Genomic DNA, 27,675 nt, shown 5'->3' with positions numbered 1-27,675 from the left:
CCTATATTTTAAAACCTAATAAAAATGCTTACACGTAATAAACAGCTCTACCCAATTTGGCTGCTGTACTTTTCCTATCCTTCTGTCTTTACTGGGCCGATTGGTTAATACATTCCGTCACGCGCCTAATCATCCCCTGCGAGCCCGGTGATGGGTGTGAAATTCGTCGTGAATCGTGCTGCGGTATTTTGAAACACATTTATACGTTTTTACTTCAGATATGGATTTTATCAAATGCGCTCTCAATCGAGTGTGGATGACATACAGCAGCGGAGAAGAAAAAAGTACATCGTAATGCATTGTGTTGCACCATTTTCCCCAAATCGTGCTACTTTTCTTTCACTTCTCATCCTTTCTTTGTCGCATAACGATTGCATTTTAAATCGCTAGCTTTGTTTCACGATGAATTTCTAAACTCAACCCGGTCGTTTCTCTTTGCTTTTTCCGTTGCAAAACGCTCCCGCGGACCCGCGTCCCGTGTGATAGGAACGGGACCGTGGAGGCGGCATCCCATTTTCTGGCTCAAAAATTATACGAATATTCCGTTTTTCTTTGTTGCAGCCAGAACAGTACACACAATGCGTCACCGCACAAACGTTTCCCTCTTTTCTCACATTACTCCCACAATGATTCAGCGCCCAGAGAGCTCTAGGCTACGTTGTGTTACGTGTAACTCTAATTTTCCTGTTTATTTTCTCACAATTTGTGTGCACTGTAAATACTTTGCATTTTAATGATCGTTCCGGCGTGTGGCTCTGGTTTGTGGATGATCGATTTTTGCTTTCTTTGCACGCCTGTACATTAAGAGAACCACAGCTACATTCATGTCAATTAATCCCTGTCCGCCCACATGCTTTCCTTCGCTCGATGTCCCTGCGATAACAAGACACTTCAATGTCACCGCACTGTACACTACTGGTACACTACTAAGGGGAGTACGCAATGGTAATTGTTGTAATGGTGTCAGGGGGAAAGAATGTTTCGTTGCACAATGCACAATTCATTGGGGGGGGTGGTTGGGACCGTTTTGCTTTCGCTTTCTGCTGTGTAATGTGTGTTGCTAAATTTAGTCTCGCAATTATTGATAAAATTTCGCACAACCAATGCACACAACAACAAAAGAAAAGCCTCTCGCTCTAACAATTTTTCCTTTTCCTAAATCGCCTCCCAAATGTGTGCCTCCCCTACTACTCTCGCCTTGACACACGAAAACAAGTAAAACGAGGAGAAACAACTAAATTTAAGTAAAAAAAAAAACACAACGCACTACCTTTCTGTTTTAATTTCCAAATCACCCAATAATCACATTGATTGTGCACCGTATTGTTTTCTTCTTCTTCTTCTTCTTTTTGCTCGGCCACCATTCTAATCCATTACCGGCACATGACCGTGCATCGACGCATTGCATTGCGTTAAAATATCTTCTCCATTAGCTAAACTATTTCCCTCTATCTCCTTTCCATTCGATCTCTCTCTGTCCCTTGTCTAACAACGGTGGTTGGTTTCGATCTGTACGATTTACATATATTTTGTTGATTGTGTGTGTGTGTTCCTTTCCTGGATTCGTTCTACCACTCCCACTAGTCTTCAAGATGTTTACGCTAAGGCCCAATTTGTTTTGTTTTGCTTTTTGTTTTGTATGTATAAAGGTAGATGAATTCCCAATCGATTAATAAATTGTTTCTTTGATAAATGTTCTACCCTGCCTTTCCTACTCGCTTGTTACAAATATTTGTTTGTTTTTTTGGGGAGCAGATATGGATAAAAAGTATCGTGAGTGGAGGAAAAAACCATTACATTGGGTGCACGTGTTAACTTCGCAGTTTCCAATACCATCGACATTCGTCGACTGAGCTCATATCGTTTCTAATTTTGTTTTTGTTTGTCTCCTTACCGGTAGGGTTTAGGTGCTGCTATCACAAACTAGACCGTCGCCTCGTCGCACACTTGAGTTTTCCTGTCCTATTACTGTTTTGCAAAAAAAACAGCAAAGCGCGCAGGATTACAGCGCATCGGTCGGAGCGATACGCGTATCGCTTACCCCGTGGCGTTACACTACTCTACTCCTACGCACAAACGCAACGGGGGCGTTTGTTTTGGTGAGCAAAACGGTGTCGAGATTTGTCAAAGAAACGGGGCTAAATTCTACACGAGGTCCACACGCTTTTTTTAAACGAACGAGAGTGGCGTGAGCGGCAAATAACACCGAGCCCGACCCTCTTGTTGACCCATTATTTGAGCAATAATATAGCCTTTAGCCGTCAGCCTCCTTTGTCCTTCTGATCCTTGCGCTCCGTCCGTATACGCTCCTGGCAGACCGTACGAACAACAAGTAACTTGAGTAACACGGGTTTATATTGGGAGGAAGAAAATGCTCTGTATATAATATAATATATCTATATATCTTCCCCTACTTTGCTGTATATACGGTAGAAATGCTTCAGTGGTTATCCGTTAGGTTGCAATGCAATAAATTGAGTTTACACCATTTTCCACCCACCAAACCCACCTGTGGAGCTCGTTCAGCCTTTCATTTAGTGTTGCCCTGTTAACCCACTCGCTTGCAAAGTCTTGTTATCATTTTCCTATCCTTTTTTTTTTTTTTTTTGCTTTTTTCTCCACCACTCCACAATTTGGTTTCAAAATGCACAAGACTGATCATGATGCAACTCGTTTTTGGCGTGAAGGGGTTGAGAGGGAGGTAGAGGAGAGATTAGGTTCTACCCCTATCGGCCTTTTGATTATCTACGTTCGAAACAATCCACTCTAAAATCCGATTGTGTATAAATAAAACTCTCAATCGTGCCTACAACCGCAGTCTCTATTAGAATGTGTCACATTGGGAGTGGAGCTGGGTGATGGTGGGTTACAAATATCAGCAGCTGTTTATGTTTACCTTTTTGTTGTATTTTGTTTTTGTTGGAAGAACTATCAGTGACTATTTTGTATTTGTAATTGCTTTCTCGCTAAATGGGGCTTTTTTGTGTGGTAAATTTGTGTTCTCTTATACAAACAGTATCGCTAGCAGTACTTCTTATGCACACACACACACTCACAAATACGCAGTTCCTTGCTCGGGGTTTAAAATGAATGTCTGTGTGTGCTATGTTTTTTTTCTCATATTTTAAGTGACACAGGGATTGTCCCATTGCCTTTCCCAGACACCGGCAAGCTTCGGAGTTTTTAAAAACGATACACACCTAACATAAAACCTACCGCCAAATCGAAAAGCGACAGTACAATGCAGACACAATACACAGAGGGAGATACAGTTCGATGATGATTTAAAACACATAATGCGCATTTGTGCAGCAGGCAGCAGAGCATTCTTTACTAATCCTATTTAAAGCCTACGGGTTTTGCTCGCTACTGCATCCATGTTTCTGCTCGTTTGCCTCCTGCCAAACATTCCCACAAACGTACATGCTCTTCGCGTATCACTGGCGGGTAAAAAAGACACTCTCACACACACACATACACGCAGACACACATTGCAAACACACATTCACGCTCTAACGGTTTTCAGTCAAATGGCACAGACACACACGCGCGTGGGTAAAAGCGCCCAGAAGCCTTTAACCCGACGGGACGTTCCATTCTGCCTGAAATTCGCCTGCTACATGCGCACCCAATCGCAAACACCCGAACACGAACCTAATTTCTATGGCTGCTACTGCTACCGCTGCCGAATGCCGTGCCGCACAACTAATGCTAATGCTCGCTTATGAAGAGGTTGCGTTAGAGCAACGTTGAGGGATTAAAAGTAGGTTCTAAACGTAAAAAAAAAAGCAAGCTTAAAAACGAAACGCTGGTGCCCCACACGACACGGACTCAACCCGCTCCTGCGCAACCCTTTTTGCTGGCTTTGGAGTTGGCCCCACCGGCTACTGGGGCTACCGCTCACTTCGTGTCGACCGTGGCCCGCAGCTTGGCCCGGGCATTCAGATACTCCGGGTTGATCGAGCCGCCGGTCGGATCGGTACCGCCCGTCCCGCTGCCCCCCTTCTGCTGCTCCAGCCGCTGGGCGCGCTGCATGATGACGCGCCCGAGCTCGGTCGCGATCGTTTGCTCCGTCTGCTTGGCCAGGTTTTGGGCCGCCAGCACCTGGCGCTCCTTCTGCTTCTCGAGCGCCCGCTGCAGCTCGGACTTTTGGTTCAGGACGCTCTTGCCACTAAAAAGAAGAAGAAAAAAAAAACAGAGCAACGTCAGAGGAGTGGGAAAACGGAGTCCACGACACACACACACACACACACGGGGTGGACATTGACTTACATCTTCTGGTTGAACATCATCTCGCGGTGCAGATTTTGCCGATCGATCGACTCGAGCACCGGGTTGGCCAGCTTCTTTGGTACGATCAGTCCCTGCGCGTCGGTCATGACGCTTTGGCTGGTGCTGATTGGGCGCATCATTCCCGCTCCTGGTCCGGTAGGGTGCGCGTGTAGTTCGGCCGACGATGCGCGGCGTTGCTGGTGCTGGGCTGGTGCGCTCGCGTATGTACTGTTACCGTTTGGGACGATCCGGTCGTCTAGGTTTGTTTCATCTGCTCGGAGACGGTTTTAAAGAAACACACACCGAAGCACACCAAAAAACAAAACATTAGTAGATGCGGAAGAAGATTTGAAAAAAAAAAAAACAGATGACTGCCAACTACCCAAAACTATTTGTATAGCCTCACTACTAGCCGTGTACTTCACCTACAGCACTCTATCGCATTTAGCACAAGCTCGAGCGCACACCAAAGCAGCATTAATACCACCTGTCGCACCTTGCTCGAAGATTCGCATTTTCTCACGGATGGTTTTGGTGGGTATAAAGTGCGGACGGTACATTGTAGTCGTGCTTAGAAGGGGTGCGTATGCGGCGTGCTCTGTTACGGATTAGGCGTAGACAAAGTTAACACACAGTATCATCAGTGCAAGACCGCCAATGCTTAGAAGTTGGGCAAATCCCGGAGGATCCGCTGTAAAGACTCGTCCGTGTTGTTAGTGTATGAGCAGGATTAATGATGTGCTCTTCAGAGCGCACTCACGACTCCGATCCGACTCCGGCTTTTGTTGGTCCAAATTGCGACTCCGGCAAAATGCGAACCACGCCCAAGTCGGAGTCGTCCAGAGTCGTCCAGAGTCAGAGTCATTCGGAGTCGTCCAGAGTCGCTCGGACTCAACAGAAGCCGTTAGATGCAATGTACTTGTGATCAAGCATATCATTTAGTTGGGTTTTTGTTGTCTTTCACTTTGCGCGTGCACTTCGTATAAAGGTCTTTGTTTCGAGGGCCGACTAAGCCCGACTCCGTCTCCAAACGACTCCGAATAACTCCGGAAAACTTCGGATGACTCCGACTCCAAACAAATCTGAACGGCTCCGGACGACTCCGAACGATTCTGAACGACTCCCGATAACGCTGGGTGGACCTACCTTCCGGAGTCAATTCTGAAATTATCGTAGTCGGATCGGAGTCCACTTCGGATTTTTGCCAACTTTACCCATCACTAGGTTCTATCAGGATTTGTGGCAGCTAAAGGAACTTCTTGAAAACTACAGAATATGGGTAAATCTCTGATTAGAGATGTCTCACACAGCCCAAATTGACAAATTCCCAATGAAATTCCGACTCCACCTATGTTCCCGGACCGACTTAACCTTACGAGCCATGTGGCGGTGAATAAGTCACGTGAGACCTCTGGTACGTCATCAATTATACCAGCATCGTGGCGCTGTAACGCATCCAGACAGCAATTACGCGCTCTTTGGAATGTCTGCCAAGCACCGCATCTTTCGACGCTTGTTACGATCGTCACGAGCTCTGTGCGACCACAGCGTGCAAAGTAAGTCAGCGTGCGTGCGCATTGCTGCGTACCGGTTCCGACTTCCGAGCTAAATCTCTCCGCCCGAGTGACGGAGCGGCAGCAGGCCAGGTGTATGTGTGTTTCGAGGCGTTGGTTAACTGTTACATAACCTGATCAATTTCCATCATTTTCCATCGCACATCGCCTTACTTTGACCGGCGCTGCAACATCCGCACGGTGTCGCGCAACCACAAGCAAGCGTACGTGCAGGCATGGTTTTGCCTATTTCACTGGCTGGAGACTTCACCGCGTACATTCCCCGCGTTGGGATGGATAAGCCAGCGGGGCGCTTAGAAAGGATAGCGCTAGCAAACGAAACTCGTGCTAGATTTACACACCGATTGCGCCTCTCTGCCAGCCACGGGACACTCCTCCCGGGGGGGGGACTTCTTATCAAACTCCAGACTGTTTTGGTTGCTGCCTATTACCTCTAAACAGCACGTACGTGGGGGCCACGCCGCGCGTACGTGGACAAGTGCTCGGCCGCAAGCGCCTGGCCAGAACGAGTTTGCCCCAACGGCATATCGCAGCTGCCGCCGCCTGTCAGCTTTAGATATATTCCCACCAGCACCAGCCGGAGTAGGTGATGCTAATAATTAGCATGCCGCTCGATTTGCAGCAGCAGAAACAGCAGAAGAGTAAATAAAGCAAACAACAGGCACAAAAAAAGGCACATCACCTGGGCGTCCTGCGTGGAATTGATAAGTTGCATAACTTTGAATCATTAATCTCCACCGTAATGCTAAAAAGCTCCTCCGCTCTGCCTCTTTAACTCGGGTTTCGTACCGGCTCTTTATTTCGTCACACTGCGCCGCACCACACCGAAGGGAGAGAGAGAAAGCACGGGGAGGAATTGCAACGGGGCACGGTTCGTTATAAAACGGTACTGATAAAAATCCCATGCATAGTGCTGTTGTTTAGCATTCGCTGGCTAAATCTGGCTCAAATTTGCATAAGCGTGTTTACACCCGTGCCGTGGTGTAATGTCAAAAAAGGAGAAAAAAAAATATGTACCAAGGGGAACACTCAATTGGTTGCAATCAAAACTGGGTGACAGGGGTTTTCATTTCCATTTTTTGCCCCTGGAGTTGGGAATGTTCCCAAAAGACTCGTTTACCAGGGCAACAGTGCAGCGAGTAATAAGAGACAATTTTGGATAATTTTTCTTTTGGCCGAAAACATAAGGACCTCAATACATTCAAGAATAGTCAACAAACCCTCTATTTTGTGGATAAATATTCTCCAATTTACATGAATTCTATTTTTCTATTGTATCAAGTAAGTCAGGGCCAGCGCAATAAACTGTTCATTATGGTTCTTTGAACGACTTATGTTTTAAAAAAAAAAACCTTAAAGCAGGGGTCGGCAATGTTCGGTAATTTTGATCAGAATAAAATTTTGGATACAAAATAAAACAACGTTAAAACGATATTTGATTGTACTCGATAAGTATTGATGCACAAAAAGAACATTCATTGCACATGACTTATTGATACAGCGACATTCATACTGGGGGTTTCAGGGGTTTTCAGAGCTGCGGGACACTTTTTTTTACTATCGAGAAATGAAGATTTGTGAAGAGAATTGGACTCTATAGCAACTTTTTGGAAATTGATCGAAATTTTGACCAAGAAGACTTGATTTTTTTTACATTTCAAGGCGCGTTGGATATTTCAAAAGCTCCAAATACTTTAATCGATTCGAATTGATTTGAATGATTCTACTATTTTGCCGTTCGATTCGAAGTCTGCAGTTCCATTCGAATGCCGTTCGAGCCCTAGGGCAGAATGTCTTACTAGTTCCCCACTAAAAGCGGTTTCCGATCAGATTTATATACTGAGAAATAGCTCAATTACTGTTTTAGCAGGACACTTTTGGATCGGTACCGTTTCAGCACGTCCTTAATTACGTCGCGATGTGGCCAAAGTTAACATCAATAGAACATCAATAGCCTAATAAATAGTTTTACCTAGTCATTGCGGATTTGTTAACTCATTTTTGAGATCATTTCATATGTGGTTTTGGTTGATTTGAACCCCAAAACGAATCCCTAGGAAAAATATATTTTATTTTGCCACTTTTTCACTCTTTCACTTTTTCATTGATTAAAATAAAATCCATATCAGCGTCACGTACTCAATTGTGCTAATCAGAGGTGATACTCAAACATTTGGTGTGTCCAATACATGATTGGTGATATTTTAGCAATCAACGCTTGGTTAGTCACTATGTCATGACTTTTTTTTATTGTGATCAATTCTGTAAAATGTCACTGGCATAGTCATGACATAGAAATTCCTACCGAAACAAAATCATATCAGCGTCACGAGCTCTACTGTGATGATCCGAGGTGAGTCTTAAACAGTTGGTGCGACCATCATATGCTTGGTGACATTGTGTGCAACCAACTCTTTGTCAGTCACTTGGGCGCGACATTTTCTGTCGATGATCATCACGACAGTGATGGGAGATATGCAGTGCGTACGAGTGGTTCAAAGAAACAAAATGAGCATGTTTTCTCGCTCTGCTTGACCCGCCAGACCATCAAACCAGACAGAGTGAGAAGGCATGCTCATTTTGCTGCTTGGGCCACACGCCAAGTATATTCCAAAAATGTCGTGATTATCACCAATAAAAATGGGGTGACCAAAGGACTGACCAAGGGTTGTGTGCTAAACAAAATGTCACCAAACATGTGATTGATCCACCAACTGTTTGAGTCTCACCTCTGATCATCTCAGTTGTGTACGTGAGCTGATTTGAGCTTCATTTGGAGCATTTGGAAGCACTGTTCACAGCCAGCAAATATCACGATTATGCTTGCGCCGGCATTAAGCTCAGCTTGTCAGTCAGAGTATTGGGTTTGACTCAAGCACTCGCACGTCGCGCTCGGCATGTCATGACGCACTTTCATTGAGTATGTTCATTGTTTTCGGTGGTGACTATCATGTGATACTCATGACATTTTGCAGCAATGGTTAGCACCTTGAAAAGTACGCAGAGCGTTTCTTCGGATTTAGAGCCGACTTGTCGATGGTGTTTATGCCGAAATATACTTTTAGCTCTTCTTGTATGACTTTAGACTATTCTTGTATGATGTAGACTTCAATGAAAAAGAACACACAACATATATACAGTTTTGTTCGTACGGAAACGTCATTATCGTAAAAAATGAATCGCATACCAGACAATTGGCCCGCAGCAGGATTCTTTCCATTTGCTTTTCCATTGTTTTGACCTTTTGCTTGAAAAGTTTGCCGACCCCTGACCCATATAATTTACTCTTTTTTATCTCGCTACCACTGTATTTACGCCCAGCACTGTACAACTTCAGTTTGCAGTCGCCGTCGTCGACCTAACCTGTTTGATCAGTTGTTACACCTGCAAAACAGCTGGGCGCAAAACGAGTTCGCTTTGCGCGCTAGTGGTCGCGCCATTTACGCGCAACCATTCAAAGTGCGTTTAGGGCGTCGCCGGTTGCGTCAACGGTTCTAGCAGGGTTCGGTGCCGCGCGCCAAGAGAACCAGTGTCAAAGTCGTTCCACACAAACACACAAAAAAAACATTGTAAGCTAGACATGACCTTGACGATTTAGCAGCGTTAGTTCATCTATTTTTGTCGTGCTTGTTCCATGCTCTCGCACTCCCTGCCAACGTTTCGTCGGTTGGAGGCATCTGGATTATCCAAGATTCTCGCTATTTCAACAACCCACCGTGGTTTTGTATGGCGGACAGCACACTGTCTACACTTTCAACTTTCCCTCGGTTCCTAGGCACGCATACGGATGGCGTGCGAGACTTCCCCCGCCCTGCGCGCGTGCCTGCCATACTAGACAACACGCCGGAACATGACATTGGAAGCCATACCCAACACACACACACACACACACACACACAAACACACACGAATGCGTGGGCGACAACACACCTGTGCACGTGATGAAAAGCTGCTTAAGTGTCGCAGTTAAAAGCCGGGTCGGGCGAGTGTTATTGCTCCCCCCCCCCGCACCGGGGGAGTTCAAAACAAAACAAATGCCCACACACACACACACACTAACAAAAAAAAAAACCGCACCAAAAACTGTGCCAAATCGCTTCCGCATTTCGTTTGTTCCCGCGGGCAATTGTGTGCCCTCCCCTCTCACGAGATGCTTCCCCTGCCCCAATCCAACCCTTCTCTTCCTCTTTTGCATCATAATGCACCCTTAGCAGCGGTGGCGGCGCGGCCCCGGAAGCGGATGGCCCACTTGCATAAAATTTGAGCAGATAAACGAAACCGACAGCCCCCGTCCGTTCGCGCTGCTTGTGTGTTTCAATTGCCACGCTATTTCTTTTTTTTTTTTTTTTTAGATGACAACCCTAGCTTCCCTCTTTTCAGCCCCGGGCATTTGGGTGGGAGAATAGAAATTGCCGGCTTTGATTGCCGGCGCTGTTTAATGAGCTGTCAGATTGGCTGGTTTTGGGGTTTGGGAGGGAGAATTCGGATTGTGACACATCAATCATGCGATAGGGACACGCGGCCTCCCACTTACCTTACCCCTTAGCTGGGCCTGGGCGCAGAACGTAGATCTTCCCGCTGCGAAGGGTTGGCACGGACAGAGTGTGTGTCTGATGTTGACGTGATTCCAGCTTTCACTTCTAGGCGAGGCGCCCTCTCTACGGAGAAATGGAGAAATGGAAGAATGTGACATGAGAAACAGATTTGAAAATGCAGGGCATACACACAGACACGATTGAAAGCGCGCGGTTCTAATGAACCAAGGGGTACGGCGAGGCCTAGAATTGGGACTGGCAGGGAGGGTGGGGTAGATAAATTCTTGCCCTGTGCTTTTTTCTTTCGTTTTGGGGTCAGAACGTGTCTGTGCTGGCAGTTTAATGACTCCCGATTGGAGCTCTGTTCAATGCACGTTTCTGTGTCCGTTGATTTTGGGGTTAATGGCTGTAAGTACCCGTTGGTTAGATCATTCCTTCCTCCAAACAAGTACGATCGCTTTCCGCCGTTGTCACTCTCTGTAGTTCGCTCTACCCAACACACACAAACAGATTCGATTCATTCGGATAAGCCGTCGCCCCGAAGGGAACCGGGGAAAGTTTCCCTCGTCTACGATGCCCTGATGCCCTGGTACAGCGGCAACGCAACACACCAGGCCGCGAGCGCTATTCTCAACTCCGACTCCAGATGTTCCACCGCGGCAACAAACCGGACGGGGGCTGGGCGTTGTCGCGGCAGTACCAGCGAGTACACGGCACAAGGCACAATCGCAGCGTTCTGTGTGCCGCGCCGGGCGAAAGGTTTCTTGAATTGCAGCCCGCAACGGCTGCACAGTGCAGCAGTGCGCCCACCAGCTGCATTACGGCCCGATCCCACACGACGGGTGCAGCCGAAGAAGGAAGAAAGAAGAAACAGGTTATTATTATTATCGTCTGGGAGAAAGGAAATGTAACGCAGCAGAGGGAGAGGGAGAGAGAGAGACGATGTGCTGCTGGAGTGCATGATCGGTGCTGGAGATCAAAAGGCAGCCAGCGAAGATGAAAGAAGCATTAGATCCGGGACGGATGGTTGTTGATCTTAACGGCCGTGGTAGCGGGGTGGTTGCAGAGCGTTGGGAATAGTCAAGAACAGGAGCACTATTCTAAATGCTAAATATAATGCATTTAAACAGGCCTGCTGCCCCCCCCCACGCGCGTCGTAAACTGGAAAGGAAACTGCAAACGGTAGTGGAGCTTGAAGAATGACTTCTTTCGGTGTGCTGCAATCGAACAATGATGCTCGTTGTTCTAGCCACATCTTGCTAGAACTTTCCGATCCAACAATTCACTAGATCCGGCTGTGGCTTTGTGTTTGCCAGCGTGCACAGGCGCAGCGATTAATGTGTGTTTAAACATGACATAGAGCAGAATTAAATGCGATCAAGTACGTGAGGAACGATCCAACGTTGGTGTTTATGTTGCACATTCCACGCGGATGCGGTCGTGTGTCAGCAAAAACAGGTCCCAACGTCAGCTAGTTGCTGGTGTTTATGGGAGGTATTAATCTCTTCTTTAAAAAAGATGTGACGGCATGTCCGTGATGCCATCGAACGACGCATGGGAAACGATTGGAGAATATCCAGGAATCTCAAGACATTGAAGTTTGAAGTATAGCGCAAGGAATGCAACTGTATGAGATAAAACGTTTAGCTGATTTGTGACAGTAAAAACCCAAGAATTACCTGCTTGAGCAAGTTATTCATCAGAATATTGCATGCGCCTTGCCTCAGAATGCTGCTTGTGTTAGTTACAGCTAGTTACTGGTATTAACGGACGGAATTATTGTGTACTTTAAAGCGATGTGATGTCTTTCCGCATATCTGAGACGACGCATGGAAAGATATCCTGGAAAGATCCTCTTGATATTAGACCTTGATATATACAAGTCAAAGGAATACAAGAGTGATGGAACTGAAAGCAGCAAATCATCTATTAGATACAACTTTTAGCAAAGTTCTGACAGTAAAAACCCAAGAATTGCCTGCTTGAGCATGTTATTGATCAGAACATTGAATGCTACTTGCCTCAGAATGCTGCTTGTGTTAGTTACAGCTAGTTACTGGTGTGTTAGGACGGTATTAATGTGTACTTTAAGGAGATGTGGCTGTATATCTGAGACGACGCATGGAAACATCTTTTGGACAGATACTCAAGATATTGAATCTTGATATCTAGTCAAAACAATCCAAAAAGGGCATTGGATTTGGTACCAGACATCATAAACCAGACGAAACCTTCGTCTAGTTTCTGACAGCAGACTCCCAATTTACCATCATGCGCAAGCTGAGCAAGTTTAAAGACTTCAGATCTCCTGGAAAGATCCTCAAGATATTGAACCTTGAAGTCTAGTCAAAGGAATGCAGCAAGCGTTTTGGATTTGGAACTAGCAACTCATGTATTAGATAAAACTTTTAGCTAATCTTTGACGCAAACTGCCAACTATGTCCTTCATGAGCGAGTTGAGCATGTTTACAGACGATATTGAAGTGTTCTTGAGAGAGAAGATCTACTGGAAAGATCCTCAAGATATTGAACATTGATATCTAGTCAACAAAATGCAAAAAGGGCATTGGAGTTGGTTGCAGAAACCCTTAGCTGACTTCCAAAAATAACCACAATGAGCAAATTATTGACCTGAACCATGCATGCTCCTTGCTCCAGGAAAAATCGTTCGAAAGCAATAATCTGTGAGATTACGACATTCTAACCCTTGCGAGGCATACCTACGCCGAGGGATACGCAAATCGCGGCACGGTCTTTCGACTGCCAGTCCGTCACTACCACACTCCAACCACCTCATCTTCTTCTCGGGCCTCCCTCGAAACCACGCATATGTAACACACGGGGCGCACACAAAGCGCATTACTCAACCACCTGATACAAATATTCCGCATCCAACCAATTAGACACGATATCGATAGGTGCTCTGCTGGCCGTAGCAGCCTGCGCCACTCAGCACGGGGGTCTTTTGGATCGCAACCCTTGTTCGGAGCGTGATTGAATTCATTGGAAGCCGGCGCCAAGATGGTCCCAACCATTGCTACCCGCACTCTCCTCCCCATTGGCGGTCCGGAGAGTTTTCTTTTCGCGCCCGTTGGAAAATTCAAGGAAGTGTGTATGCACTCCAAAAATCGCCCGCTCACCCCCGGGGGAAAGGGGAAGGAGGCTGGCTGTATCGGATGCTGCTACCCCACGCTGTGGAAGATTGTGGAATAACAGCGCCGAAAAATCAAGCGGCCAAATAGCAGCAGCAGCAGCAGCACCAGCCTTCACGGTTCGCGCTCACCCAGACAATCGCACCCCCAACCCCCCCCCCTCCACAACCCGCCCCGCCCCAGTGCTTTGATAGAAGGTGGCGTATCGGCGGTGTTTCCAAAAAAGGTAAGAAAAGGCAGGAAAATCTACCACAGGAAACGAGCCCGGGCCACTGGAAAATGGGGCGAAGCAAAGGGGAGGGAGGTAAAAAACAACATACTAAACGAACCAAGTGCGCTCGGTCTCGGGGGGGAGGGGGGGGAATAAAAGATAGATTACATGGAGCACACCTCACACAAAAGTCGGAGGACGGATGGGAACGTCGGAGTCGGAGATCTCATGCGCGTCTGGCTCGGCTCGCAAACGCGCGTTTTTTGAGTGTTGAAAAACATGCCTCGGCCAAGCTGCTCGGACCGGGCGGTGCAGAAGAAACTCCCTTGTTTTAATAATAATAAAAAAAAACAACAATCCCAGATGGAAATTAATAGCCAGCGGTCAGCTTGCAGACAGCGTAAAGAATCATCAAGTGGCGCAGCGCCCCAAGAGAATTGCCCATTGCGCGGGTAAGGTACGGGGCAAAGACACACACACACGCACACACACACGCACTAAACAGAAAGCCATGTTATCGTTTGCCGCAAGTGCCGAATAAAGCATTAAAGTACCGCCGAGCCCTTTGCCAGCTGCGTTTGTTAGGTCGTACCGTGCACCAAAAGTGATGCCTCGTTGCGGAATTTCCTCGGCATCTTCGAACGGTAGCTTTTGTTCGAGGCAAAATTTGGTTGGAAGCTCTCTTGACACACTCCTCCGCATGTCCCCCGGCCCAAGCGTACCTCTCCGGTCAACCGAGCAGAGCCGGTGGAATTGACAGAGTGGCGGGAGGTCCTCAAGCAGCTGGCGCAAAACCAACAAACGCGCTGGAATGCGCAAATCCCGGTTCTCTTTCCCAGCGGGTGGTGAGTGATGGGGAACGTGACAGGTCGCGAAAGTATGAAATGACCTAGACACACACACACACGCACACAGAGGGGAATGAAAAGAACCCCGTCCCCCGCGTGGTGTGAAAGCGCGTTAGACACAATGTTACGCCGGGGCGTGAATAGGGCGCAATGTTCTCACGAACGAGGTCATTCGTGCACGGCCGCTGACAGCTTGGCAAGAAACTGGAAATCGGGCCCTGCTAGTGCATGGGGAGAGCACCATGCCCCGCCCGCAAACACAAAACACGCAAACGACGATAAGGCCCGCTCTGACACAGAGAGATCAGATACGACACAGACGGCTGGGGTTAGGCCTCCAATCTCCGAAACGGCATGACAACGCCAACAAGTGACAGATACAACAGCAAACTAGAGCGGGGGAGAACGGCAAAGCGGGGGGGAGGGGGACACCGGGGCAAGCAACTTTCGTAAGGTTATTAATTTCTCAATCCCTTTTTTTTGGTCGCCGGTTCCGCCGGCTGCAGATGGCTGGCTGGCCGATTGAAAACGAAAGAAAATCGACAATTCGATTCCGGCAACCAGCCGCGGAAAAACTAACTAACTTGGAGCTACTGCTCTCTACGCGCTCGGGATGCGCGCTGGCGGATGTTTGATGCGGCAACGACGCGCCTGAAAACATAGTAGCCAACAAAAAAAAAAACTCAATCAATCAACTGCACACCATGTTCAGGGCCCAAAACAAGGGTAAGGTAGCAAAAACGGCACCTCGCAACGCACGCCCGAAGGTTGCCTACAATGAAACGCTGTCGCCGGATCAAGAGATCAGAAAAGCGAATCGGCCTCCAAATAATTATCGCGTTTCTTCTTCTTCTTCTTCTTCTTCTTGTTTGGGGTTGTTTTATTGGGGGTGAATTGTTTTATACATTTCAGATGCTCAGCTCGTTTCTGTGCGGCTTTCGCTGCAGTGCAGTTCTGTTTCAGTTGGTTTCGCTCGTCTCCGATGGTTTCGACACCTCGTGCTAAAGCCCGCTCGATGTCTGAAGGGATCTGGCCTTCGCGGGCACAAACAGACCAGGGGGGTTTTGACCACACTCTTGCCAGCTCCCAAAAGGAATTAATGAGCGGAGAGTGAGAGCAACCAAACCAACCAGCAACAAAAAAAGACATTGCCAAAATGGTGTACCAAATTGCTCCACTGGTGATGGGGTGGTGTTGAGCGCTCTCGGCGGGGCTTGAGAAAATGGGACCAAGACCAAGGTGGCTCGCACAAGTGTGGAAACCACACGCCGAACCAACGCGGAAAATAGCACCAGCAACACCACGATCAAAAGCCAGCTGGAAAACGGACAAACCGACGCGAAACAAACGGTCTAATTTGAAAGGGGGGAGGGACGGGAGGTTGTGCGAGAGCTCATGTCCGAAGTTGATAGTTGCGGTTTTCAAGGCCCCGGCCAATACTTTCTCTTCCGATCGGGTGCAACCGCTGGCAATCGATTCGGAAGTGTTCACATTTGTGCGGCTTTCCACGGAGGCGAACAATAAACACGAAAAAAAAAGCCTAAGCATTCGCCCCCATGTATTAACCATGCGGACACCTCGCACCCATAAACTGTCCCAATCTCCCAATGCCGAACTCATTTCTTGCGTTCTTCTTCACCGTGTTGTATTTGGCAACTCCAAACTTCATCCCCCAACAGAAAGATGCCAAAAAAAAAGAAGAGAAGCACCGAACTGCCGAAGGTCTAATCGTAGCAATTGATGCAATTAGCAGTAAAGTAGTCGAAATGCCACCCTCTCCCACCGACCGAGTGTGACCTCCGCCGGCTGCGTGAGCCGCCGTGCACGAAGTGCAGCAAGTGCAAAACCTCCGAAGGTTCTGTGTCTTTATTGTATTATAGGTGCGAACCGCGCCGGTTGTGTAAGCCGGAACACCATAAACAAGATTGGCCGAGTAAGGACGGCGGTGTGTAATGGCAGAGACAACGAAGCAACGGTAGCAACAACAACGAAAAAATCGATTTCAAACATCTCTTCCAAGAGCGCGCGGGGCGAAAGTTGCTGCTCTGCGCCGCAGTGTGATGCGCAATAAAACCCACCGCATGGAATTTGAGGCGAATGTCCGCTAAGCTCCATCATTAGCTTTATCGGATTAGTACTGCAGCGCCACCAGGAGGTGCGAACGCTTTCAAACCAGTCAAATCGGTCCGCTGTTGAGAAGGTTCTGTGTGGAGCATCTTCGGGTTACAGTTGACATACTTTTAGGCTTCGTTTTACAACATCAATATCAGGCAAAATAGCCCCCGAAAAGCACTGCCACCACTGTCAACTAAGTAGGCGTCAAAGTTAGTGCTGGAAATGTTGATTTCTGCACAAAAGAGATTAGCGAGGCTCACTTTTCGCGTCTCGTACGCCCAATGGCGATTACAAATCGTCCCCCACGGGTGCTTACACACACACACACGCACGGGCCCGTTTACCAAGGATCGTTGGATAATCGTATCTGTTTACAGTACAAGGCTCCCTCGGGCAGCAAACAATTATCCGCCTCAGCAGCTATCACCAAATCAAATGATTCACCCCTCGTGCCGGCCCACAGGCGTTCCCTTGAGGCAGTGGCGAGAAGCCTCGGAACCGAGCAAAGCTCTACTCTAGTGGTGAGAGCTCGGAATCGGACCTACCCAATTCCGTTCTCAAAATCAATTCCGGATCCGATTCCGATTCTGGAATCAGAATCGACTCTGGTATCGGAATCGACCTGCGAATCGCAGAATTAACTTGAGAATTGGAATTAGCTCCGGAATGAGAATCAGTTCTTGAATTGAAATAAGAAGCTACAGAAGCGAAATCAATCCGAGAATCTTCATGAGAATGGATCGTTTTCAAGTAAATTTGGATCATTTGCAACTATCACTACGTAGCCTCATTGGACCCAAACATCTATTCTTTTGGAGATGCCGAATCTGACTCCGATTTCGAAGCCGATTCTGATTCCAAGACCGATTTTGATTCCAGACCCGATTCTGGAGCCAATTCCGGAGCCGATTGCGATTCCGACGCCGCTTCTGATTCTAGCGCCGATTCTGAAATCGATTCCAAAAAACTTCGGAGCTAGGTGGAAAACTATATCATTCCCATCGCTACTCTACTCAGCTGCAGCATCTTATGCCGATGCCTTAACAAATAAATTAATACAGCTGTGGCGTGCTGTGAGCGTGTCTGTAGCCTAGCTATGCCATAAGACGGTACACACCACACAAAGTATGTCAACTTCCATACAGCGTGTGGTTGGCCGCCATTCGGCGGGAGGAAGCAATCTTCGGCTGCAATCTGGCCGCGGTGGGCTGAGATTAGAAATTGCATTACAGACCAATCTCGTACACAACGCACCGGCGGCAACAGGCGAGCGCGCGCGCGCCCGGGAAGCAACAGCCGAACGAAATCGAGAGTGAGCGTTTGGGTGCGGTGGGTGCGCTGGTGGCAGGCAGCAGCAAGAAGGGGCGGGGGGGGGGCTGAGTAAGTAAGGGAACCGAAATTGGTTGCACGTAACGCTATGGGTGGCGAGAGTAAATTGCGGTTGGGTGTGTGTTGTGGGGTTGGAGAAGCTGGTGTACTGCTGCTTGTCGCCCCTCTTCTCCTGTGGGCTCAGCCACACAACACACTTTGGTTGCGGCTACTGCTGCTGCTGCAGTCCTAGAGCCATAGAGCTACCATACACACATGAACACGCCTTTCGAGACTTCCCGTCCGGTTACGGTAATACACACACACAAATGGGAGAGAGGGAAAAGAGGCTCGAGACACCACTCTGGGGTTACCACCTCTCCGTATTCCTCTCTATCGCGCTCTGTGTGGCTGAAGCTACTCCTCCAGGTCACTCCTATATCCCCCCAAACACAGAGTTCTTCTCCTTTTAGACCCGACGTATCTGTTATAAAAAGATCCGTAAATACACCTATGAGATATGAGCGCCTAGAGAAGCGAGAAAGAGAGAGGCAAAAGCCTTGTCCTGGGAGGAATGATACGCCACAATGTTGCTATTTTTGGCATTTTTAAATTATTTCAATATGCCGCCCTTCAACAGACTTTCGCGCTCTCGCTGGCTCGTTGTTCGTGGTACACCACACCACACCACCATCACCGCACGGGATTTGATTCCAGGGCTGTTGGTATTGCGATAAGCAATACGCCTACCAACTGCTGTATCGATCCTGTTCGCAGCGGTGGCGAATTTTCCGGATAAAAGCTTCAGCGTTGATGCTGTTAACGGCGTACGTTGTTGGGGATAACATTACGCGAAATGTACAAGGAAAGGAGCTCTCAAGGTATTGTAAAAATATATCCAGCCGATTGATGACATTAATTATAGGTAATGTCAACAAAAACGCCTGTGTGCGGTTGTTGTCGAATGCCGAACATATTAACCATATCCTTTCTACCTCGTTAAGCATCTTTAGGTTATACAGACCTAAAAAACCAGCGAGTAGGCGTTTGGTGCCTCTATAATGGGACGGTTGAGGTTATACCTCTTCAACCACACACATCGTGTGAAATTTGGTCATTTCACCACTCGTCAATTTGTCGGCACTTCAGAGGTTCCTGCATGCGAGCAACCTTGGACATCCATTTGTACATTGTGCTACTGTCTACTGCAAACGGATGACGTTTAATTATTTATACCAGTAGAAAGTTACAGCTGACCAGCTGAATACCACGTCCAGGGACAGTTTTCAACCAGCGGTGCATCCAAAAACTACCACAAAAGTGTTTTGTGATGTGGATGACTCGATCGCGTTGGTCTTTAAGGTACAACTATCACATACATGATATTGATTTATTCAGAGCTAGTGTAATTTGTGTTCTAGCAGTTTTAAACTTCACTATAGCAACGTTATCAATCACATCAACAAAACATTTTGGAATATAATTTGAATCGACGTGAGAATTCAATGATCCTTTGTTAGTCTGACCGCTATTAGCATACAGTTTCTTACATAAGAGCGATAAACAAACAGATATGAGATAGTCGAAAGATATTCACTCGGCTAGCTATCAGAAAACGAGGTTTGACTGACGTATCGCACCATCCCTTCAAAGTTCAACAGTTTGTCTTCAACATATCTATTTCCATGTGATTTAAAAGTTGTCTGCCTGTAACGTAGTTTGAAATAACTCTCGTATGTTCCTAACAGTAACAATACGAATGACTATAACCCTCCAATAAGTCCTGTTCCACTGCAAAGAATATCTAAACACAATTCTGTTTTAACTCCTCCAAAAAACCATGTCGAACCATTCGATTGCCCCCAAATCCCTACACACTACTGTACCTACACCGACTGCCTTCTTCCAAGGTGTTTACGAACTGCTCCGTTTCTTGGGTAACGACGTACCCCTAACAATACTGACCTCCGCTTTCAACCACCATTCTTCCCGCACTCCAGAAACCGCTTGATAACGCCCCCTCGCCAACAATAGCCCACCAGGCTAGCACAAAAATGGCCCCGCGAAGAGTGCCCCAAGAGGAAACGCTGGGGCGAAAAGCGGCAACGGCAAGCAAACGGCCAAAGTCGTTGGACATTTGGGGGGAGGGCGGACATACAGCAGTCATCTCACGGGCAGTATGTTTGGGCACTGCTCCGGCGCTGCCGGCAGAGTTGTTGCTGTGTCACGAAAACAATTGGGAGGACGGTGATTCCGTAAGCTAATGTAAAACAGAACCCCATGGCCGTGGCGCGGGCCACCGACCATCATAGCGGGGGGGGGGAATCCAAATGAAGAAAACATGCTACAGCGAGGCATGCCTCGAGCCGCTTATGTCATCCGCGCTCCGACAGCGTGCGGCCCGCGCTTACGTTACTTTCGCGCATCGCAGTGAAACGCATCGGCAAAAGAAAAGCGCCTAACCCTCCTTCGGGCGGGTTGGAGGAGGGGGTGGGGGGGGAGGACGGGGAGAGGATGTGCAGCGATTTCTAGCTGGCCAAACGTATATGCTGCTGCTGCTGCTGCCGGCCCAACATATGTCTTGCCGCATGTATGGAGACAGAAATGCTGACACGACCGCAACCCCCCTTCCCCCTTCACCCTATCCCTCCCTGCCACCGGCTCTAGCAGGGCAGTGGCAGCAGTGTGCTCCAGTTTTAAGCACATTAAAATGTCAATCAAAAACCGAGATGACTGTACTTCAATACTTAATTTCTCTTTTGTTGTGTGATGTAGTAGATTGTTCCCATTTTGTTGCTGTGTGTGTGTGTGTGCGGGACTGCTTCGTTTGATTGTTTGCAAAGGTTCGAGTCAGGGGGTGTTTTTTGCTGCTCTTGGTAGGCCATAGCGTCTGCCAACCATGCAAAACTGAAAAGAATTGTTCCTTCGAAATGGTCGTTTGTACAAACAAAACGCTGCTAAAACTGGCAAACAATTCCATCTACGGGTGGAGACATACCGAAAAAAAAAATGAAATTATACATCCCAGAGCAATTCACAGTGCGTTCCCCACGGCCCGATACGGTACAGGGAGGGAAATAATAGTGAGATCAGCACACAAATCATCTTCCATCCATTTGGGGAGCCAACCGGGCAGGCTGGTGGTGGGACCCCGTTACCCATGTTACATTGTGTTAACACAGAAGTGCTGGGGTGTTGTGTCGTGTTTTTTTTTTTTGCCTGCTGCTGCTGCTGCTGCTGCTGACTCTTCTATATTTTGCAGCGATTCGCTTGCACAATTCGGCTTACAATCGAAATAATTGTACGATGCCATAATCGTCAACGGTCGGGCAACATTATTTCGATGTGATGTCTGCCCGGTTTTAAGTGTGTGTGAATAGGTTCCCAAAGCGTTTGCTGGAGTTACTCGACCGTCGGTTTGACGACCACCGCAGGGGACACATCTGGGCGTGCAGACCTATCAAACGGATCGTGGTAATGGTTCAGTTTGAAGCTGCTGGATTGATTTTCGAGGCGGAAATCTGGCACATCTAGTTTAATGCGTTTGACGAAAATCTGTTTTTAAACCCTGGGCATGGGCAGCAGCCGGATCCATAACTCAACCTCCAGCTCGACATGAAAGAGGTAAATATCAATGATTCAAAGATTCAAACGCAAAGAATCAATGAATTGCATCCCAGAATTTCAACTTCTTCAAGTTGACATACGCGTTACGACGCTTCAAATAACGGATGTGACAACTTGACGCGAGCTGTGGGAATCAATTAATTGATTCTTTGTGTTAGATCTTGGAATAAAAAAAAGAAAATGCCACCACTCGTTCCACCCATAAATCCGCACCGAATTGATTCCCTCTTCTTGTAGAGTTTTCCCACCAGAAGCGGAAGATGTTTCCCGCGCGACTGATTTGGAAAAAAGCGGAAGAAACGGATTGTTTGCAAGCCCGTACCGAATCGATAAACCATCCCTATGCATAATGCGCACAGGGACAGATCAGGTCTCGTCTTTTTTTTACATACCAGGGCTTACTGGTCCATCATCGACAGCTCCTTTGGAACATTTCAATTACACTAATTTGATTCTCTTGTTATTATTACCATCATCATCATCATCATCACCAACATCATCACCAAGGTCTACACCTTAGTGTGTCTTTCTAGTGTGTGTGTGTCTGTGTGTGTGTGAGGGAGAGAAGAAAAAGTAACTTCACGACCTACAGTGAAGCCAGCTCGTTGCTCGCTCGCCCGAAAAGCTTAGCCCGTGCTGTCTGCGGGCGCGTCTCGAGCGCATCCCGAGGTGAAAATGCAATTTTCAATTATAACCAGAACGGAAATTAGTTTGCTCGGCCCGGGCGCACCGCTCCCCTAGGTTCCGTAGATACCCACCCCCGCTCCGACGCCAAAACCCAATTTCTGCCGCCTGCGTCTTCTGCTCGTAGTTGTATCTGCTTTTTTTTACTCTTTATCGCCACCGATCCGCCGTGGAAAGTGCACTCGATTTTCAAATCCGCTTCGAAATCGGTTCCACGAGCTGTGAAGTGTGTATGTGTTTTTTGTTGCTTTTTTCTCTCTTCTTCTCTCTAGCTATTTCTCCCTTTTATCTGACTCTTTCATTCTCTCTCTCTCTCATCCTGGTCTTGTCTGGTGTGCTTCCAGGATGTTGCAGGCAGGGCACCGGGGAGAGGGGCGGCTGAGCAAGACATTTTCAGGCCATTTGTGCTAGGAAATCGGATACGCGGTAGAAAGAATATTGGAAAGGTATTTTTATCACCAGGCCCGCTGAGGACAGCTCAGCGAGCTTTCGTCTCGTCTGAACAACACGGCTGACTGAGGGGGGGGGGGGGGGAAGATTTAAAGCCGAACTATTTCTATTTCAGAGGGCTTTTTCCCACAGAGATCCTAATCAGTGTTCTATGCCGCTCATCGCATTCCGTAGTACGGATTCCGTATTTTGGAACTGTAGCCTAACGGCGTTTTTGGGCCTTACATCTGACGCTGAAGTCTCGATGGTTCTGATTTTGGTTTGAGGAAGTTTTGCTAATATAGCGTCACGTTACCGGCGGGTAATTTTGAAAGGCTCGGACCAGTCTTTGGTCGTTGTGGATCTTCTGTCATTGATATATCCAATGCTATGAGATCTTAAAATCCTGAAGTGTCTGCGTTTTGGTACGTACAATAAATATACATCCAAAATTTGTAGGACTAGCTTCTTCATACTCAGACAGCACAGCGAGCTTTCGCCTCGACTGAACACGCCTGACTGAGGGAAGGTTTCAAAGCCGAGCTATTTCCATTTTTTCCAGAGACCCTAATCGGGGTTCTATGCTCTCGTCGCATTCCGTCGTTTTTGGGTTCTCCATCTGACATTGAAGTCTAGGTGGTTCTGATTCTGGTTTGAGGAAGTTTCGCTAATATAGCGTCACGTTTTAGGAGGCTAGCTTTTACAGTCTCTGCGCCAGTCTTTGGTCGTTGTGGATCTTCTGTCGTTGATAGATCTTATAAGATATTGAAATCCTGAAGTGTGTGCATCAAGCACCGCACAATAAATACATTCAAAATTGGTTGCGTTAAACACATCATTCTTCCAGCGGAGTCGACTGTAATGCTACAAAGCTGGTGCGTTAGATTCTCCAGACATTGATTCTAACCTCAACAGAAATCCTTCACCTCCAAACGATCGATTGTGACCCGGTAAGGGTAAAGAGCGAACCTGAAGCAAAGGAAACCGACCGTAGAAGTGGCACCGCGGCGCACTTGGTGGCCAAGTATTGAACCCATGACCTTAGCCCTCCCAAGGACGAACACTTGTGGCAATGTCCGTCCGCGGTCACAGTGAAACACACACACACACACACACACACACATACGTTATGCCCTTGTTTGCGCTACCCATACACATCCTTCCTGGTTGAGGGCAGCACCCGATATCTAACCGCTCACGTCTGTATGAGTGTGTTTGTGTGTGTGCTATTAGGTGGCAGCGCAAATGGAAAAGTACAGCGCACCACCGGAACAACGGCGGAAGCGCAGCAAAATTAAATAAAAAAAACACTACCACCATGTGAAGCACGTCGTCGTTTCGTTAAATCACATCATCCATCCATTGCCCGCTTATCTTCATTGTCCGCTCGGCGGTATTGGTGTGTGAGAGTGTATGTGGCCGGTTTTGTTGTTGTTGTTGTTGTTATTTTTTCGTTTTCTTCTTCTGCTGAAAACAAAACAGAAAAACAACACAGCACGCGCAATGAGTGCACAATCTATAGTTAGATGTATGTATGTGTGACTGTGTGTGTGTGCGTGATGCTCTCTATAAAAGATGATGTGCTACGTGAGATGCTGCGCTGCTGGACCGGTTCTACGCTACACCGCGTAGTATCGTATGTTTTTCGTCTTACAGGGTTCGCTGCAGTTTACCATTTGCTGTCGCAATCGTTTCCGAAAACAAAATATTAATTGTTGACTTGAACTGTTCTTTAAATGTTGTGGGTAGTATTATTTTCTACCGTCAATTGTCAACACTCTTCATGACAATGCACCTCTGAAGCTTTGTTTAATTTGTTGCAAAAATGTCTACAATAATGCAATATGATATTTACTATGTTTTCCTCACAATCACAATGATTTGGTGACTGAACAACATTTGGATTGGCTTTTTAAATACAACCTCTTGAAAAATAGATGCATCAAACCCTGTAATAAATCAAACACACATACGTACAGAGGTACTTGTGGTTTGCGTTTTTAGTTGAAAGTACTTTTCGAGTGTGGAAATGCCCGGAGCCCGGAGGCAAGCAAAGCCCTACCGAAGACGCAAATGATGATGATGATGGTTACAGCTCGTAAACTTATTAAAGGAATAGGGGAGAGCAAAAGCACGGCTACAGAAAATGAGGAACAGAGACAGTGCAATACAAAAAAAAAAAAGGATATTCAGCGGGTTGTGAAGACAACAAAGAGTGTGTGTGTGTGTGTGTGTTCCCTCCGCTCCGTACCCCATTCGATATCGTTTTGCCCCTCTGTCTCGTTAAAGGATCCCTCCAGCATCCGCGCCACACACACACACACACACACTCGTACATGCAACGCCATACGCGTGCGTACGAGAAGGTTAGTTTCCGGGGGGGAACGGGGGCCATGGGGAGGCCACCACTGTCCATGAAACGTCCGAACGTCGGAAGCCAAAAACACAAACAAACGCGCCTCGGCATCGGGAAAGTCGCTGAACCCCGGACACCCCGGACGAATCGACCAGCATGGCAGGTTGCCGCAGCCGCCACCGCCGCCGCCGTTACAAGATGACGGTGCGCGTACGGGAACCGTTCAAAAAATGCGTGTAAATGACCTGTGTATGTGTGTGTGTGTGTGTGCGCGCGCGCGCGTTTTTTGTCCGTGTGGCATGCGCAAGGACAATACAAATACACGAACACACACAAACACACACACAAGTACACACATTAGAGTAGTGCAACGAAAACAAAGAACCAAAACGAACGGCGCAGATCACGGAACGGGGGAAGCAAGAAAGAACGCAAAAAAGCGCGATGCGTTCGATTTTTGAAACGTTCTTGAAATTTCGGTTTCCGTTCCGGGGGGCAAAAAAAGCAAGCAGAATGTACCAGAAAGAAAGAGAAAGAAAAAAAAACATGTTAAAGCCAAAACAAAATGCACTGAAATCCCCTACTTTTCAGCTGGAGGAAATATTTCACTACAAAACTGTTTGGTGATTGATTATTTCCCGGGATGCCAGGTCTGCCGTCCGACTGTGCGAATTTGTTTACGTTTGCTATTTATTTCCCCAACCCCGTCCACACAACGCGCGCGCCACATTCCAACGATGTCAACGGGTGTTCCCGCGGGGCAAAAGAAAACGGATAACACATTTTTTTTTGTTAAGGCAGAAGGTTGATTACGACGGTTGATAGTGACCGGGGCGAGCGCTGCGCTGGAGAATTGGAGTTTTTCCTCCCTTCAGGGCGGAAAGTTGTTGAATAAAGGCCGAGTGTGAGCGTGTGTGTGTGTGGGGGTTTTAAGCGCCAACAGACAACAGATAGTTCTCCCCCGCTGAGGAGACGTTTTTTTTTCGAACACACTCTCGTCACCATACACTCAAAAACACGCATTCAAACCAAACTAAAATCTTAGAATCGCACACGCACCTGCAGGCAAAAGCACGGTCTTTTGTTTTGCTTTTGTTTTCTCTCTCTCTCCACTGCAAACAACACCACGATAAACGTTAAGCACTTTGTAACAAAACGTGTAGCTGTGCAATTGTGACCCCGTCCGTTGGGTCGCCGCACTGTTTTCGGTTTACTTTAACTTTGTCGTATCGAGCGAAAGCGTCCGACCGCTTCGAATGCCGCCTGCGAACAAGTGTGCAAGCGTGGTTTGACGTTGCCCCGTGTGAACACAACAAGAGCGATGCCGTTGTCGGTGTATGTTTCTTTTTTCTCTCTCTTTTTCACTATTTTCGTCCCTCTCTCTTTCTCTTTCGCTCTCCTAAGCGTGAGCGACGAATGAGAGCAAGGGAAAGAGGCTGAGCGATCGCTGGAACACTGGCTGGAAATCACGGCACCCAGTGCACGAGTGAGCGTGCTACACCCAGAGCGGAAGAGCGGGATAACGATAAAGCCTTTCTATTGGCGAGTTTACACTGCGGCGTTGGAAGCGTATGAATGCCGTACACCGTGTACACCGGAGACAGCAAACAGGATTGATTTTCGAAATGTTCAAACGAATACTGTTTCTAGACGGCAGCCTTCTGTGGAGGTCGCATGCGAATCTATATATAAGAAATCTAAAAAAATCATGTTTGGATTTAAGTTTGACGAGTTATGATAATTCAGAAACACACACATCGTCTAGCTAATACTGTTTTAAGTGTGTATGGTACTGCAACATACGCTGTAAAACTGAAGATGAATTAAAAATACGCAACAATATCTCAACATCTACCCACATGAGATAAAGAGCAGCCAACGGAGCTTGAAAATGTGATATATGTGGGTGAATGGCAACGCGTAACGCATCAGGCACATGATTGACAAGTTAATGATATGATAAGGGCAATCATACTCATACGTATGCAAATCATGTGAGGGAAACAATACGAAAATAAAACTATTGTACCAGTACTGGCATAGAAAAGTCTGTTCCTTTACAATATTATCTTCAAATCTTAGACTTTTAATATTTTAGTACCCAGCAGATCAGTAAGCACACCACTGTTGCAATATCTGTCCTATATAATATTTGAACCACGAGGAAATTGAAGCTCTCTGCACAGTAAAAGCAAATGTAGCAGGCTCTCTATTAACTTGTAGTCGAATATCATCTCTTTGCATTCTCCTAATCGCCACATATTAAGCTTACACGACTGGAAAATCAAATATCCATAGACAAACAATGAAAGCTCCATAGCTTCACTGGTTTGCTCAATAGATGGCGTATTACAACTCATCATTATATAGCTGTCCTATTCTTGCAATGTGTTTCGACAAGTTTCATCTAATCATGAGCTATATAGCCTTCTAATTTTCTGAGCAAAAATCTTTATGAATGGTCGTGTGGTCAGATACATGGGTATCAACACCATCGATCCCTACTCAAATCTCACTAGCTTATTTGCTGGTAGATTACATTGGAGTTTAGTGCAGGCGGTCCC

General features: G+C 47.1%; 1 protein-coding gene across 4 annotated transcripts; it reads right to left on the bottom strand.

The window, feature by feature from the left end:
* Positions 1-663: 663 nt before the first annotated feature.
* LOC120905860 (protein FAM107B) lies at positions 664-26,538 on the bottom strand. 4 transcript variants are annotated; one of them, XM_040317105.1, is made up of 5 exons: positions 26,171-26,538; positions 10,381-10,504; positions 4,769-4,870; positions 4,273-4,543; positions 664-4,171 (listed from the first exon to the last, which is right to left on the bottom strand). In XM_040317105.1, exons 3-5 carry the CDS (start codon positions 4,830-4,832, stop codon positions 3,901-3,903), a joined length of 606 nt encoding a protein of 201 aa, XP_040173039.1. In that variant the 5' UTR covers positions 4,833-4,870; positions 10,381-10,504; positions 26,171-26,538; the 3' UTR covers positions 664-3,900. The 4 variants fall into 4 exon arrangements, with proteins under 4 accessions (XP_040173039.1, XP_040173040.1, XP_040173042.1 ...); XM_040317106.1 differs by having other exon boundaries at positions 10,386-10,504; XM_040317108.1 differs by lacking the exon at positions 4,769-4,870 and having other exon boundaries at positions 26,171-26,513.
* Between the last annotated feature and the right edge of the window lie 1,137 nt (positions 26,539-27,675).

The sequence above is a fragment of the Anopheles arabiensis genome, chromosome X (assembly GCF_016920715.1).
Source record: "Anopheles arabiensis isolate DONGOLA chromosome X, AaraD3, whole genome shotgun sequence".
Lineage (NCBI taxonomy): Eukaryota > Metazoa > Arthropoda > Insecta > Diptera > Culicidae > Anopheles > Anopheles arabiensis.
The sequence above is the reverse complement of the archived record's forward strand: the minus strand, read 5'-3'. Positions and strand labels throughout refer to the sequence as shown.